General features: G+C 51.7%; 1 protein-coding gene across 1 annotated transcript in view; it reads right to left on the reverse strand.

The window, feature by feature from the left end:
- Nucleotides 1-436: 436 nt before the first annotated feature.
- Nucleotides 437-17,106, reverse strand: part of CLTCL1 (clathrin heavy chain like 1) — a 102,430-nt gene continuing 85,760 nt past the window's right edge. Inside the window, exons 23-32 of the mRNA XM_077745871.1 lie at nucleotides 16,908-17,072; nucleotides 15,020-15,127; nucleotides 12,453-12,620; nucleotides 12,227-12,376; nucleotides 8,656-8,787; nucleotides 8,178-8,288; nucleotides 7,739-7,909; nucleotides 4,856-5,077; nucleotides 1,788-1,863; nucleotides 437-974 (exon numbers count right to left, since the gene is read on the reverse strand). Coding sequence (XP_077601997.1) covers nucleotides 856-974; nucleotides 1,788-1,863; nucleotides 4,856-5,077; nucleotides 7,739-7,909; nucleotides 8,178-8,288; nucleotides 8,656-8,787; nucleotides 12,227-12,376; nucleotides 12,453-12,620; nucleotides 15,020-15,127; nucleotides 16,908-17,072 — 1,422 coding nt within the window. The 3' untranslated portion in view covers nucleotides 437-855. The remainder of the gene's footprint in view (nucleotides 975-1,787; nucleotides 1,864-4,855; nucleotides 5,078-7,738; nucleotides 7,910-8,177; nucleotides 8,289-8,655; nucleotides 8,788-12,226; nucleotides 12,377-12,452; nucleotides 12,621-15,019; nucleotides 15,128-16,907; nucleotides 17,073-17,106) is intronic.

Genomic DNA, 17,106 nt, shown 5'->3' on the forward strand with positions numbered 1-17,106 from the left:
GGAGTCGATAGCCCAGCCAATAGCCGAGCCCAGGGTACTCGGGAGGCGGTGCTGTGCCCGAGCCTGGAGCTGTGGGTCAAGGTGCAGTTTCTAAAACCCGCCCCGGCATCGGGCAGAATCCGGCACGGGAAGGGGCAGGTCTCACTGCATGTGCCTGAACGGCCGTTCCCTGGAGGTCGGGGGTGGAGAGAAGGGCAGACCCTCCCCCGGGGACACATGGTGCTAAGCCCCATCCCTGATGTTTGGCATTCCACACCCGATGGTCTGTGAAGCTACCACTCCCCCTACGGGATTAGAGCTCGATGCAGGGCTCGCGGGAAAAGACCCCCAACATATCCTGGCTATCTCCCCCTTGGCAGACGCAGGTCCTCATCCCCAAAGAGGCCCCAGCCAATCTTTTGTCCCCTGCTACCCACACCAGCACCAAGCAGGGAAGTTTTGCCTTGATAAACCGACTTTAATATTCATGATCGGTAGGAGGCTCAGAGCCAGTTAGAAGGTCCGTTCAGTTGGGTCTGCAAAGTGACCTGGAGGGGGCAGTTCTGCCAGTGCTGAGCAAAGACCAGGTGCCCCTCCCACGAAGGGCAAGAAATCCTTGGGGAGAATGCCCCAGGATTGCCTGGCTCCAGCCAGAGGACCTGGAGGCAGAAATCCACCCAAGTTGGTCTTGGGCAGTCAGTGTCTCCCCTGGCCTCCCCAGGGGATAGGATGGCTCAGAGGCTGCCATCTCTGGGCCTCAGCAAAAATAAATAACGTCCAGGTGTCCCTGCTTTCCATCAGGTCCTCTGTGCTTCTGCAGTGACACGCTCCTTGAGGTTAATAACCCCATAGAGGCATGTTGCCACTGAGTGCACACTACACGCTGAAGCCGTACACAGGAGGCTGGGTGAAGGCAGGTGCAGCAGCATATCCATAGGGGAAGCCAGCAGGGGCAGGGCCTGCAGCAGGGCCTGCTGTCAGCATCAGCTGCTGGCCTGCAGAAGGAGAAGCAGAGAGTGAGCAGAGCTCCCGCTGCCCAGGCGTGGACAGGGGCCCAAGAGCAGGGTTGCAGACCAGCCCTGACCACCCAAGGCTCAGGCACTGGAGAACAGGTGCCTGGGGCAAGGACAGTGGGAGTTGCTGTTGTGGGGCCAGCCACAGAGGCTGGCCAGGCTAGAGGGTAAGCTAGTCCCAAAATGGGACACTTACTTAGCTCAACTGGCTGGGTCTCAATCATGCCCATCAAAATCTAAAAAAACCAGATTGACATTAATGGTGGTGGTAGTAGGGGCCCAGTGACCCTGAAGAGGACACAACTGGCAGGAGACTTGAGACCAGACTCACATGCTGCGTGCTCACACCAAACCCCAGGCCTTTGTTAGTCCTGCAATGCACTCCAGAACCCAAAGCCTCTTGGTGCAGTGGACAGTAACCAATCTGTCTGCTCAACAGCTAGGCCATCCAGGCAGGCTCTCAAGTCAAAGCCAGCAGCAGCCTTGCTGCCCGGGACCAGGCAGAGCAGCACACAGCAGCGGCTCAGAGTTGGGCAGTTGCTAGGTACAAGAGCAGGCAAGGGCACCCTCACAGAAGGCAGGTGCCCTCAGAAAATGGAGGACAATGGCCATGCCTCTTCAACATTTCTGGATACACTGATTTTCTGCACATCACACCATTGTGGCCCTTCTGTCCCCCACCCTATCCATTCCTTCTCTAATCTGAAGCCCAGTCAGGGAACCGCAATGTGAATCACGTTCCCTACTCTCCCCTCCCTAGGGACAGGGGACTAGGGACAATGGGGCGCCACCTACCAAACAGGAGAGGAGTGGGCTCCACCACATGCTCCTCTCGCTTGCGCAGGCTCTCCGAGGCATCCAGTCTGTCTACCTGCAAAGAGGCAAGAGCACTCGAGTGCCTGCCTGACAGGCTGCATGTAGTCTGGGCCAGGGGGCAAATACACAGCCTCCAGGAAAGTCAGAGCTGAGGATGGTTACAGGGCAGATGCTGTACCTGCAATGACTCCTGCTCCACCAGGTGAAGCCTCTGTAACTGGGTAGACATGGAGTGCCCCAGTGGGGGCCCGGTGACCCCTAACTGCTATTCCAACCCAGTGTTTTCCAAGTGGGCACCAGGCTGCCTGGAGCACCAGAGCAATGGCCAGTGACTGTAGGCTGCACATGTAGCACAGCTCACAGGGCTAGATTTTCCTCTGGATACAGGGGCACTGCCAAGACAATGTAGCACTTCTTACATACAGCTAGTCCACGCTGACCACCCCTCCCAAGGAGACCAGTCACCTGATATCTGGGACATCCCACCTGGCAGGGAGGATATGTCACCTTAGAGGTGGGGGCAGACACAGCCCTGAGGTCAAGCTGCCTCCCTGATCTTCCTTAAGGCTTCATGAGGGGCTGCCCTATGTGGTACCCACAGGCTGGAACAGACATGGATGGAGAAGGAACAGAGTGAGGTAGTGCCAGGGACCTGAGGAGCAAATAGCACTGTGCGAGTGAGGGCAACAGCAACTGTGTGTCTGGGAGCCCCCTAAACAAGCACTCAAGTCAGGAAGAAGAAAAAATTATGTGCCCCGTGTACACTCAGGTCTGGGAGAGGTCAGGCCAGGCACCAAAACCCTAACAGAAACAGCCCCATCACTGGCCCTGTGCACTCCCTTCCCCTTCCCTCCTTGGGACCAGAGCGGAGGTGAGGGAGGAGGAAGACAGCACAGTGAACTTGCAACCTATACTCTCTACCTTCAGTTGGCTGACACCCAGGCTGAAGTCTAAGCTAGGCCTGTACCCTCCACTGGGAAAGTTTGGGCATGTGAGTTTTTCTCAGATAGAAGGCCCTCAAGGTTCCCAAATGAATCAAGAGGCCCTGGGCCTAGTTCTCCAGTTAGGAAGGGGTTGTGGTCTTATCTGGACCCCTCCACCTCAGAGCAGTTTAGTCTGTTGGGCTCCAGCCCAGCTGAGACTCAGCCCACATCCCTGTGCTGCCTAAGAAACCCCTATTGAGCCCATCCTATCCCCAACATGACAGGTACCAGATCTGGTGCTGGTTGGGAGGCATGCGGGGCAGCAGTGAGGCCAGGTGCCATGGTAGCCCTTTCCTTCTTCCAGAACTAGGGGATGTGTCTGGGGACCCTGGTCCAGGGAGCCAGTCGTTCCGGCAAGAAGTTAGCTTTAGACCAAATACCCTGTCCCACCCTGAATTAGCTATGCAGCCACAGTGTTGACCAAGGTGACATGGCTGCCAGGATGACCTCCATCACCACAGCGAGGGAATGTGTTCCCCCCAAGTCCTTGGGGCTCCCTGGAGGTCCCAACCCCTGCAGCAATGAAAGTCTGAGTGGCAAAAGTTCCTCTTAGGTTAATTCACGGGCCTTGACTCCAGGAAGAGATTCAAGCCATTTGCATCCTTCTTTACGCAGGGCACAGCAAACTGCTTCCAGGTTAAGACAACTTAGGGATGGGAAAAGCAGAAACCATGGGGCAGCTTCTGAAGACAAGTTCCAACATGGCACAGACACTTCCTTTAAGGAGCTGCCATCCACTGTGGTTGAGGAATCAGGGAATCTTGTGAATCCAACCAGTCTATGCCCCCTAGTAGCCTGAAGATCAGGCCACATGGCCAGGATTGTCTCTCTGTATCCCCTGAAGAGTCCTGAGAGACCTCCTACTCAGATGTGCTGTGTAAATGGGACTAAGACACACTCTGACAGTCCTTCCTCCTGCAGCAGGGAGATGGCCTTGAATGACTCATGTGACAGCCCTTAACAGCGGCTGGGCAACTCCCAGAAGGCTCTGCAGGTGGCAGACAGAGCAAGCCCTCACAGGCCAAAGCTGGCAGTACTCCTGACTCCACCACCACCCCACACTTGCGCTTCTTGTTTCTTCCATAAACTCTACACTAACTCCTAGAGGCCACTCTCCTCCCTCACACCACTGAAAGAGGCCCCAGCCTAGTGGCTTCTTGGCATTGTGATGTCTCCATGTGGCTAAAAGAAGGTTAAGTGTATGGCTGGATGGGCCAGTAGGTGCTGCTGAGCGACAGCTTTCCTCCAGCCTTAGAAACAAACCAGATTAAGTGACAAGGGTCTCCAGACAGTGCCTCAGCTAGGCCCCAGACAGAAACTCCTAGGGCTTCAACAGGAAGAGTTAAAATCAGATACTCTTGTCTCATCAACCTGCAAATAAAGCCAGAGTGGACCACCAGGGCCACCAACTGACATATAGAGTGGCAGAAGCAACAAAGTAAGACATGAGTATGGCCTCAGAGCCAGGGAGACATGGGTCTGAGCCAATGTCTTCACCTATCAGCTTTGGAACTGAACCCGTGTCTGCAGCCATAGAGGGAATGACTACCTACCTGTCAAGGTGTTAACATTCCTACTAAGTGCTTGGCAAAGAGGGGGAACCATGATAGGTCTGCCAATAATGCACCCCGAACTCCACTGGAGGTGTGCTGAGAGGTAAAGAGACCACAGAGCCCATGGGCGGTGTGCTGGAGCTCTGCCAGCTGGTGCCTCACTGTTCTCACCTGACAAAGCCCTGGGCTGTGGGTGAGCACACTCATTGTGTGCCCTGGCAGTGTGCAGGACACCCGATGCAAGTCCCCTGTGCTTGCCCACAGATGCAAGGGGAAGGGCTCAGTTCTACCCAGAGCCCTCCAAGGTGATTTTCTAGAAGAGGTTAGTATTAGGCAGAAAACCACTCAACTGTGAAGGCATGAGGCCTTTCTCAAAGGTAGGCAGGGCTGGTTGGACAACTTGGATTGGTCCCCCAGAGGCCATGAGCCACCAGAAGGCCTATGTAGACCTGGGCTAGAGTCATAGATGTGCCACATAGTGGCAAAGAGCCACAAAAGAGCCCATACTTACTTTGCTAAGGTACTCTCTCATCACCTGGATGAAGTAGGGCATGGCCAGGTCAATGAGGTTGTGTCTCCAGGCCAGCTCCAGCACCACATCCGGGGGAAGTAGGTCATAGCAGGTGAAAAGAGAGGCCGCGAAGCACTCCCGCTTGCCCTCTTCCAGGAACCACTGCAGCAACTTCTCGGCCAGCTCGGCGTCTCTCGACTCTGCAGCATGCTGCATGGCGTCCTGCAACCAAGGCAGATGCACAGCTCAGGTCCACTCTGCCTTGTGCTGCCTGAGGCACTTTCTGAGTTGGTATGACACTGAATGGTGCCAGGCCCCGGAAAGGACATCCTTGCCTGCAGAGGGGTCCCTGTGCCTCGACTGCCCTCTAGTAGGATGGAATACATGGAGGGCACCAAGTATATTCCTGGCAGCAGGCCCTCACAGACCTGCTGAAATACCAAGAGGGAGGTGGCACACACACACAGGTACAGGTGCCCTGGGAGACAGGCTCTGGTCTTGCAGCCCTACTGGCATGCAGAAGGGGTGCGTGGGGCTACACATTGAAAGGGGATGGTAAGAGAGCTAGCAGGACCTTCTGTAAAGGCCAGGGTCGCTGTGCTTGGGTCAACAGCCAGTGCTATCCTTCCAGACTCAACATGCAGCAACTACGAGGGATAAAGTCAGTGCTCAAGAAATAACAATTTTCCCTTTCTTCCTGACGTAAAATAAAGTCCCCTCAAAAGTCTCTAATCGCTTTCACATTTGCAGATTTGTCTAAAACGAAGAATCATACCCGCCTAGTGATATCCATCAGTAAATTAGTGATTTCTATTTTCTACCCACAATGGTGAGAACTGAATGACCTAAACTCTGTCAATGAGTGTGTTAGCTCTCCACCTGGTCCCCATCCCTCAAACTCCTTCCCAAACCACTGGCAGCACTTGTCAAGGCCCTGCTCCAGGCCCTCGCCCTGCCCTTCACTATCCCCAGCCTGTGACTATACCTGTGCAGGCCTGTTCTTCAGTGGTGGGCATGAGGGCCCTCTAGCCTCCACCTTCCCCTGTCCCGACACGTTCTCTCATGCCCCTCCAGTCCTGCAGTTCCTCAACAGTCCCAGCCACCCACATGCAGTTACTCTGCCAGCTCCTCAGGTAGACTGCACATTCCCCAAGGTGGTTGCCCCTGATGGCTCAGTGCCCACTGGGCTTTTACATCATACAACTGCATTCTGGAAAGCATGCTTATTGTTTTACGACTGTCCCAGAAGCCAGCACTGGCCACTCACCAAACCCCCAGGTGGCACACTGTGACCACCCATCCTCCCAGGACTCCCAAGCAGGGTGGGCTCTGCTGCCAAGGCATGGCTGACACTTGCGTGTAGGATCAGGGCCTGTGCATCATAAGCTCCATAGCATCACCTTGGCCTCCACCTACTAGATGCAGCACTGCACCCCCAGGTGTGACAAACAATCCCCTGGAGGTCAGAGTCGCCCTTGTTGAGAACCAGGGTACTGGAAAGTATGGCAACATCTTTCTGCCTGTGATTTTGTCCTTGTGGATTCTCTTCCTGGCACATGTTGCTCGAAGTGGGACTATGGTTCGGAAGAGGACAAATGCCCTTTTGGCAGTTCTCACCGCACTGCTCGCTTCCTCATTGTCTGAGTGATAAGGGACCGTGCACTAAAGACCCTGGTGTGCACACTGGCAGGTCGGGGCAGCTGGAACCCCCCTACCTGGGGGCAGCTTCCCTCTTGTGTGTTGGAGCCCTGCTGCCACCTCCCAGTGCCAGTGCCTGAGTACCCTGATGAGCTGTCTCTGAGCTCCCTCTGCAGGGGCCCTGTCTGCACCCCACAAAGGACCACAAGCTCTATCACTAGAAGTGAGGAGATGTCACTTAACAGTTCCAAACTGGAGGTAACAACCTGGGATGAAGCTTGACATGCCCCTGATGTCCAAGGTTCTCTGGCCTTGACCTATGTGCCATGAGAGAGAGATGCGTGCCCAGATCCTAGGAAAGTACTCAGGGATGCCAAGGACAATTTTGGGAGTAACACCTTAGGTGAAGCTCATGGCCTTGAGGAAAGGCTCCCTGGGGACTCACAGCACATGGAACCCTTGGAAATCAGCTTAGCCGTGCAGCACATTACAATCGCCCTCTTGTGCAATTGCACTTTACCCCATTGGGGAGATGTTGAGGCCAGCTGAAGCAAAGGTAATGCCTTCAAGGGCCTGGGATCTCTCCAAGCAGCCCATCCTGGCTTTCAGATGAGCAGATCCAGATCCAGACCTGAGGATGGTACTGACCCACTGCTTAAGGGCAGAAACAAGAATTTTTAATGTAATTTTCACTTTGAAATTTTTATTCCCCACATATTGATTGATCAAAAACAATATAGGTGCCAAGTGAAAGCTGCCACACTGTTTAGGGAAAGTGAAACTCACAAATAACTGCAGGAAAGCTTCAACTCCATTGCTATTTTGATCCAAAAACTTTTTTAAAAATATGTTATTTATTTATTTAGAGAGCAAGAGAGAGGATGTGTGCATCCGTACACACAAGCAAGAGAGAGGGATAAGAGAATCCCAAGCAGGCTCTGTGCTGACATGGGGCTTGAACCCATGAACAATGAAATCATGACCTGAGCCAAAACCAAGAGATGGACGCTTAACCAACGGAGCCACCCAGGTGCTCCTTAACCCAAATAACTTTAAAGAAGCTCTATATTAATGATAGATAAGGATCCTCAGCCTGTGTTCTAAGAATACTTCCTCCTTAACATAATTCTCCCTGTCCCCCCACAAATGTCTCCTGGTAGGGGGCTGTGACTATCTTACACTCCCCAAGACATCAGGAAGCACACAGGGTGGGGTGGGGTGGGGTGGGGTCATTGGGACACCAACCTTGTAGAGATGGTCCTTCTTGCAGAGCTCCACACTCTGGGCCCACCGGTTGTTGCCCTTGTATAGATAAGCCGCAATGCGCCTGAACTCAATCAGCTGGTGCTTCTCCAACCTCTGTGCCAGGGCAATGTTGTCAAAGTTGTCGTAGGCATCGATAGATGCCCTCAAACCCTAGAAAGACGTGGCCTTTCCGTGGGTGAGGGACATAGTGGAATAGGCAACCAGGAATTACTCACTGGCTTCAGAAAGGCCCTTCCCCATCCACCCATGGCGCCTGTAGAGCCCACAACCCCTCCTCTGCAAGGTCAGCTCTCTGAGAAGAGGGCTGGTGTGGAGAAGGGCTCTCTAGTCTCAGAGTGCCCAATGCTAGCTGCACGGGTCCCTGGGGCACAGGAGGAGCTACCACTTCCCTCTCATAGGACACACACCCCACACCCACCTGGTAATCCTCCTCTTCTGTCAGTAGGTAGTTGAGGGCCTCATTCACACTCTTGTTGTTGTGGCTCTGGACTGACCGCAGGTAAGGCTTCACTAGGGGCAACTGGCCTGCCTGATGAGTCAGGAGAATGGTTAGGGCACTTGGACAAATCATCAGGGCCCACAGCTCGGGGCCCCGTGGCACACTGATGGACTAGTGTGTATAGCCCAGTTCCAGGTCTCCTGGACACCTACAACTGACATGCCCGACACACATTAACACATGAAGGGCTGACTGGGTTACTGAGTAAATGTCAATTTCATTTATGAACATTGTGGCCAAAATACAAAGCTACATCTGAAACCTAAAAGCAGTTTGATACATTTATTCTTAACATTTTCTGGAGATCAATTTAAAAAATTGATTATTAAGGTACTATCATTCAGATGACCTTGGCCCAACACACCCTTCTCTGGCCCTGGGATGCTGGCTGACTCACCTTTGAAAAGAAGCCAACAGTCCGGGTATGGTCCAGCCGGGGTGCCAGCACAAGCAACAGATCGTTGATGAGCAGAGGTTTGTAATCCAGATAGAACTGCAGGGCTTTATAGTAGAGCTCCACATTAGCAACCTGCCGGTGGGGGCAGAGCCGAGGGTCAACCCATGTCAATCCCCACTCACCTGTCTCAGATGCCGCACACTCCACCAGAACTATTGGTTTTTGCCCAGATGCACTTTATTAGTAAGGCTGTGACTATCCCTTTTAAGACCAAACACGCCCCCTTTCTCATCTCTGTGACATTTTTTCTCCTTAGCACTTGCGCCTCAATCACCTAAGAGGCTGGCCTTTGTTTTCTGACTCACCTCAGTATCTGACATGGGGTTGATGCTCAGCTAGTATGTTGAGTGAATGCATGAGGGGTAACAAGCCAGGATAAACCCAAACACCAAAACATGGTTTTATTCAAGCAAGATTCCTGTAGTCCTCCCTGGGAAGTTCAGCCTGAGCTGTAGAAAATCCTATTACGTTTCCACAGCTCTCAGACAACATGCCATGATGTTCAGACCAGGCACCCTGGTAGGCAGAGGAGGGCTGAGTCTCTCCAGGCTGACCCTGTGCCCCCAGGAAGGCCACCCTCCCAGGCTTGCTGACTGTAGGGCCTGGTCTTCAGAGGACAGCAAGGTGACTCCTGCCTCCAGAAGGATGTGTGCCAGGTCAGTGGTGATGAGCATGTCCAAAAGAACATACAAAGCTTCAGGGGTACACACAAGGCATGGCAATACTAGAGCCATGCTGGGTGGAGGGGGTGGGTGCATGGGAACTCTCTAGCAACACCAGGTCCAGGTAAGCTAGCAGCAATGTGGGCCCAGTGACATCTGCAGACCAAATGGCAGAGGAAGAGGACTGTCCACAGCCCTGCTCATTACTGATACTCTTGCTGGTTACTGACTCAGATATGCCCCTCTCAGAGCAGAGCACTCACTGTCACCACAGATTCTGACCTAGAATAGCCTCAGGGTCCCTGTGGTGCCCCTGTGGGTGCAAAGGGGAGCAATGCACCCCCACCACTTCCCCTGGGCATGCTGCATCAGAGCTCTGGAACTGCTAATCTTCCAGCCAGGCCCTTTTACTCAGTGGTATCTGGACCTGATTATGGGTCTCCAGCCAGACTAAATGACTAAAAAGCAGAAAGGACAGTGGGGATGTAAGGTAGGGTGGAGGGGGAAGGGCACAATGGATAACTTTTGCTGCCTTTTGATCAAGTCCTTGCAGTCTTCATTAAAGCATGGCCAGAGTGCCCCACATCCTTCTGGTTGGATGACTTAAGGCAGAGCACAATTGGCCATGCTCTGTTCCCCCACTGCAGTGACTGTGAAGCTGGACAAGAGCCAGCCCAACCACTCTGGGTATGGGTCCATGGACATGTGTTGTGTTGGACTGAGCTGATGATCTGGAGGCATCTGGCACCCTCTACAGAATCCATGGCTCCCATCTAGGGCACTGGCATCTGCACGGCGCCCTCCTCTGGAGCCATGTACCAGGAGGGGAGCACCAACAGAGCCATACCCACTTGTGCAGTTGGTAAGGATGGCTACTGCTGCCCAAGGCCTAGGGACAGGGCATTATTCCCATTTTGAAGAAGAGAAAATTGAGGCTCAAGGATTCTGTCATGAGCTCAAGGGTGACCAGCTAGAGTGCTCTGGTTCCTGACACTTACTGCACTACCTGTGAGAGGCACCTGCCATTGGCTGGGCACTTGCTGCTGAACACTTGGCAGGCAGGAAACATTTCCATTTTACGGATGNGGGGGGGGGGGGGGGGGGCGGTCACCAAGGTTGCCAATGATGACACCAGCTCAAAGGGACAGAGAGCAAATGGCTGAGCCTGGATATAACCCTGGTCTATGTCACTCTTGCCTACGTCACTCCTGCCTGGCCTTCTACCACTCAGTCCTGTGGCCAGGCTATTTCTAAAGCTCTCTTGTGTACCCACAGTGCCAACAATGTCCTCTCTGCCAGGCCACCATGCCAGCTGGTGTCCTTCACCTCCCTCTCTCCACCACATGTGAGCTCACAGGAGTCTCTCACATGGCAGACAGGCAGAGGCACTGATGTTGTACTAAGAACAAACCTCAGCTGTCAGCTGCATGAATGCTGTTTTCCCACGAGATGCAGTCTTGCCCATGAGTGTGTGACCTTAGACCCAAGATGCCATGCTGACCTCCATCTCTCTTCAGGAATCTGCTGATCCTGACCACCATCAGGGTAGATTGCACTTAGGTCATGGGCCACATCAGCTGCCTGGACAACTCCAATGTTCCAGACACTACTAAGAAACAAAAAGCATTGCCACCTCAAACATGGCACGACACCAACTTCAAAATGCACCCTGACAGCATTCAAGTTAATGTGAGAAAAGAATGCCTAGGATTCATCAGGTATGTGTTTTCCAGCATGTTTTTCATGTGTGCTGGGGCACAGGAATGTGAAGTCTGCCTGCCCTTCCATTAGCAACCTGCAGACCCCTTACAGGGTGGGATTTCTGTCAGATGGCCACTGATTTCAAAGATTATGCTGAACAGTACTGATGTGTGTGACCTCAGATGCTGAGAGCTGGTGACCCCACCCGTCACCCACATCTCCACTCAGCAGTCATATATGGAACAGAAGGCAGACAACTATCTGATCCAGATGTAAGGAGCCCATGCCCCCACCCTGGAAGCAATAGGACACACGGTCAGAATGCTATCTTTCACTGGCAGACAGCAAATGGAAGACCTGTGGACAAGTTATTCACGTAAAACCACTGGGACAAAACAAGGACACTCAAAGCAAAAGATCCAGAGACTGATGACAAAAAGCCTTACTCCTTAGGCTTCTAATACACACACAGAGCTCACAAGGGAGAGGCTTGGAGGTAAGGCCCACTCTGAGACCAGAAACAAAACAGCAGAGGCCTGTTTGGTGCATGTCTCCAGACCCCCAGTCCCCAGACTGTCTTCCAATAGTATGTGGCAGCTAGTGGAACGGCTTGGCAAGCACCCTGGTTTAGCCTGACTAGACTATGGGAGGATAGAAGCTCCTAGGAAGCGTGGGGACCCAGAGGCCAGTAGATCCGGGCTCAAGACTCTACCTCTGTCAGGTGCCTGTGCTCCTCTGGGCCTTGCAGTTTTGGAGGGGAGAGACATGAAGAAAAAATATGCCAGAGGTAGAAAATATGAAACAATACAACAGGAAATGATATAGACTGGGTCTGGTGGTGGGAGTCCCTCCAGAGGACAGGAGAAAGAGCAAATGCCAGTGTCTGGTTGTTCAGGACCCTGTGTGGGAGTACGGTGGGGAGGGTGGTCCTGGATCCTGTCCCCCATCTGCTGCCTAGCTGTGAGGCCATAGGCCAGTCACTACACACCCTAAGCACCCAATCCAATCGCCACCACCTGCACAGAGGGCAGTGAGACTCGAGACAAAGGCAATATGCCCTGAGGCACACACACTGGCATTTGGCTCACCCACCCCCAGGACAAGCTGGGCAGAAGCAGGCAGGAGCTGGTGCTTAGGCACTCTCTTACCTTGCCAATGACATCCTTGAACTGCCCTTCCCTCCAGGCATCAGTAGGGTGATTGATCATGGTAAGGATGGCATTATCATACTCTTCGTACTTGTCATAGAGGAACACCAGCTCTGCCCAGAGGTGTGCCTGCTCTGCAGCTCTCAGCACCTGTAGGGACAGCCATGGGTTGGGCTTGTGCCGCACATGCACATGGCAGCCAGAACCCCAAGGATGGCTAGATTACCTTTGGGATGTTGACTCGGGACCAGAAGAGCTCCAGGTGCTCTGGCATCTTCTGAGGCTTGAATTTGGAGTAGAGGATGGCCAGCTCTGTGAACATGCCCATGTGGGCCCGCTCCAGGCCCAGGGCTGCCTCCAACAGGGAGATCAGTTCCTCAAAGTAGCCCCGATCCTGACAGACCAACAGATATGCTTGGAGTAAAGGTAAATGCACGTGGGGCGGCCAGCCCTGCTCCCTCTCAGTTCCAGGCTGCCCAACATGCCTGAGCTCAGTCTGACTGGCTGCCATCACATTACTGCCTGAAAACCTCACGGGTCATCTCCAGAGGGCTATTTCACATCCTCCTCACTTCCTGACTTCACGTGTGGCTAACCTTGTTCCTGTTTCACTGAGAAATGGAAGCCATCAGAAGCAAAAGCCTGTGTTGACCCTATCAGCATCTGCACCGTTTGTGTTCCTGCTTAGGACCCAGCCAGCCTAGAACACCGGCCCCAGCTCCTGCCACCTACTGAGGCTGCTGAGCCAGCAACAATCCCCTTTTCTTTTGGAATCAGCTTCTTCCTCCACAGCTTGCCTTTAAAAAACCTCCTGCTAATTCTCCCATCCAGAAATGCTCTTTCTTGACCCCATGGTCCCTACCAGTGCTACTCCCCTTTTCTACTCCTTTTTGCAGTGAAACATCTCAGCAGGACTCTGCCTGGCTAACTGTCCCTCCCTTCTGCGCACAGCTGCTCAGATGTCTTGTTCTCTAGAGCTTCTTCTTACTTTGCCCTAACCCATGCTTGGAGGGCCCTGGGCTCCCTTTATGCTCTTCTTTATCTGCTCCCACCCCTCCTGACCTCACTTAGTTGTGTGTCTTTATGTTCCATCTGTGTGTCAAAGGGTCCTATTTCATTTCTCTAGCTGGGTTTCTTCTCTAAAGACCAGGCCCTGTTTCCATCTCCCACCTCTGGCACCTCTACATGAACATCCAATTGGCAGCTTAAACTCGTTATGTCCAAAACTTAATCCCTGTCCTTCCCTTCCACCAGTTTCTGCCTTTAGTCTTCCCCATGTCCACTGGTGAGAACTTTATCTCTAGATGTTCAGGCCCAAAATAAACGGGAGTCATCCTGGACTTTTCTCTCTCACCCATACACAATCCACTAGCATATCGACTTGGCGGCACACTCAAAACACCCCTAACCCTGATCGCCTCAGTACTTCTTACCCTGTGTCACCTGCCCCCTCCCCTTTCTCCCTGCCCCAGGAAAAGTCTGTTCTCAACATGCAAGCCAGAATGGCCCCTTACCTTCAGGTCCCATGTCCTGCTTTGAGTCCTTCATGATGGCCTGTGTCCCCCAAACTCCTGTCTCCAGGGCCCTTCCTCAAATACTTGGCACAGCACATTCCTCCCTCTGGACTCTGCCCTAGCTGCAGAACCCTTGCCCTCAAATATCCCCATGACTAGACCCTTCGATTTCTCCAGGTCTCTGTTCAGTCTTGGCTTCTCAATTAGTATGACCTTGACTGCCCCTTTTGAAGCTGTACCCAGGCACCCCACTGCCCAAACATGATGTTTGTTGCCTGTCAACCTCACTGAATGTAAATTCAACTGAATGAGGGTTTTTCTGTTATGTTCACTGATACCATTATCTAGAATAATGTCCAGAGAATGGCAGGTACTCCAACATTTGCTGAACAAATGAAGTATTTTGTCAGCCACCAAACTGCTTTATTACTTTCCCTGTTTTCTTTACAGTTTTACTTCTTGAACTTCTGTGGAATAGGAAAGCATACTTCACTAAGAAGTCGTCAAGCTTAGCTTGGCATTTTAGACTCCAGTGGTACCTATTTTCATCAGCTCAGAGGCCCCTTGAGCCCTGTGACTCACTAAGTTCCCTCTAGTCCTTACTGTCCACTCAGTAAGAGGGGCTGGGGCTTGAGTTCCATGGGAACAGTAACACAGCTGAGCAAAATCAAACTTTTAGTCTGCTCTGCTGACCCCACTGGGTATGACCACACAGTTCCAGGACTCCCACAAGCAGATGCCCAGGCCCTGAACACACTGACGTGTGTTGACCACTTGACTGTGAAACTTAACTATGACACTGACGCAGACATTTCCCACCCTTCAAAGTTCTCCTGGGGTTCCCTCCCCTGGACTGTCATATGTTCTCTGTTTCTATGGCACCTGATAATCACACCCTCTGTGGGCCACACACTCTGGGGTCTGGGGTGTAGGCTGTGGCTCTGCCATGACTGGGTCAGTGTTCCCAGCAAGTTACCCAATGGTTATCCACATGTGGAAGCCACTGGCTGGGCTTCTGACAGTCCAAGGACACAGGAGAAGGGGGCATACTCTTAAAAACACAAATACCAGCCAGCAGTGAGGTCCAGGATACCCAATATAACAATACGATTTAGGGACATGTTGTCTAGCACACGAAAAGGCTTTCCCATAGAGACAGTGCTTCGTATGCCTACCCATGGATGTGATAAGGAAATGAGTGTCCCTTATTTGGAATGTTTAAGTATCACTAATCATCTCCACTGCCAGTAGAGATCATTTCTGGCCACAGACTACTTACCTGGTAATAACGTATCAGCTCCTCCAGTTCATCTGCATGAATGACAATGTGAAGACCACACAGCTGTGCAAGGCGGAACTCCTGCCCATCCACGCATGCAAAGCATACCTATGGGAGGGAAGGCCAGACACCATGAGTGTTCCCAAGACAGGGCACAGTACCACAACTGCTGGCTTCCAGGAATGCAACTACAAATGCAGAATTACCAGCAAACGAGGTTTTTAAAGTTAGATTCTAAGTAAGTAAATAGCTGAAAGGTGAGCTGTGTGAGACCGGAAAGAAAAATAATGACGTTTCTAATCTGCAGGCCAAAGGGGTGTTTGCAACCAGAGAGAAGAGGGCTCATGAATTACTTCTACACCCTGAGATGTAGAGGTCTCTCTGGGAAAGCAATGCTGGAATTACAGGTTTGGGACTTGAAAACGGTTTTACAAAGCTCAAGAGTAACTGTCAATGGAGCACAGTAAATCTGAGTGCTCTTTATGCGGGAGGAACTTTCATAAATATTTCTTAAACAGAACTTTTGTTTTAGGCATTCTGCAGTATGTACACTTAATGACAACAAGTTCTAAGAAGTAGAAGAACCCCCTGGACTTCTACTAAAAAGGACTCAGAAAGGGCCCTTAAGCTGCTCTTCTTTCAAGGGCCGAAGACAGACCTCATACCCATTGGCAGAGCTGGGTTTTTCAGAAAAACCCAGAAAAACAAAAATAATCACATAACCCAGAGAAAACTGGTCGTTACCTTTTTTTTTTTTTAATTTATTTCTGAGAGAGAGAGAGAGACAGTGTGAGCAGGGAGGGGCAGAAAGAGAGGGAGATACAGAATCTGAAACAGGATCCAGGCTCTGAGCTGGCTGTCAGCACAGAGTCTGACATGGGGCTCGAACCCACAAACCGTGAGATCATGACCTGAGCCGAAGTCGGACGCTTAACCGACTGAGCCACCCAGGCGCCCCTAAACCGGTCGTTACCTTGAGACACAATTGTTACCCACTATTTTTCTTGTTATTTAGCATCCACCAGATATCTCTCTCACACATGCTCACAGAATGGAATTACATTTGACATTCTACTTCCTACACACTTCTCACAGAATACTTGAAACCTCCTCTCCTGTAACCCTGCCTGTTCATTTTGGGTAGGGTTGCAATATGTACACTCTTTAGCCATGCCCTTGATATTGGACATTTAGGTGGATTTTAATCTTTTATTAAACAATACTTCAGAGATTCATTGAAGCTAAATCTTTTGCACTGTTCTTTATAAACATTTTCTCCTTGCAGAGAATTCTGATATTATCAGAGAGCTATAAGACAACATGCTTTGGGGCATATGGGTGGCTCAGTTGGTTAAGTGTCCGACTTCAGTTTAGGTTATGATCTCATGGTTCGTGGGTTCAAGCCTCGCGTCGAGCTCTGTGCTGACAGCTGGCTCAGAGCCTGGAGCCTGTTTCAGATTCTCTCTCTGACCTCTCCTGCTCACGCTGTCAGAAATAAAATATTTAAAAAAATTTAAAAAAAAAAATGCCTTACCAATTTACTACCAAAGACCAAAAGTGCCAACTTACATTGATTATGCCACTAATAAGGTCATACAATTTTAAAAAATATTTTAAATTGTGATACAGCTTCTCATACTGATAATTCCATGCTATTAAGACACCTTCTGAGAGATAACTGGTCGAACACAGGGTTCTCTAGGGGCTTTGCTTCAACCACAAATGCTAGTTTATGAGGTTCTCTGAGCCTTCCTGAAAGACTCAGAACCCTACCTGGACAAGGCAGGCATCCAGACACTCCCCATCTGGCACAAGAGTGTAGAGGAAGGAAGGACAAGGCAGGAAGGCCTGGGAGACTAGCGGTCTCCTGGAGTCTTCTTATGCTTACCTCCTTCCATGTCCGGGTGCTGTTGGCTTTGCGGCTACTGTCCACTGCTGTCTGATACTCTCCAAGGTGGACCAGGGTGGAAGCCAGGCGGGCAAAGTTAGAAACACTGCTGTAGAGCAGCTTGGCGGCCTCATACATTCCCTCCTCGTAACAGCGGTCTCCAACCTATGAATAACCGAGTAGCTTAGATGAGTGCTTC

Source organism: Crocuta crocuta, unplaced genomic scaffold (assembly GCF_008692635.1).
Source record: "Crocuta crocuta isolate KB4526 unplaced genomic scaffold, BGI_CrCroc_1.0 scaffold344, whole genome shotgun sequence".
NCBI classification, from domain to species: Eukaryota; Metazoa; Chordata; class Mammalia; order Carnivora; family Hyaenidae; genus Crocuta; species Crocuta crocuta.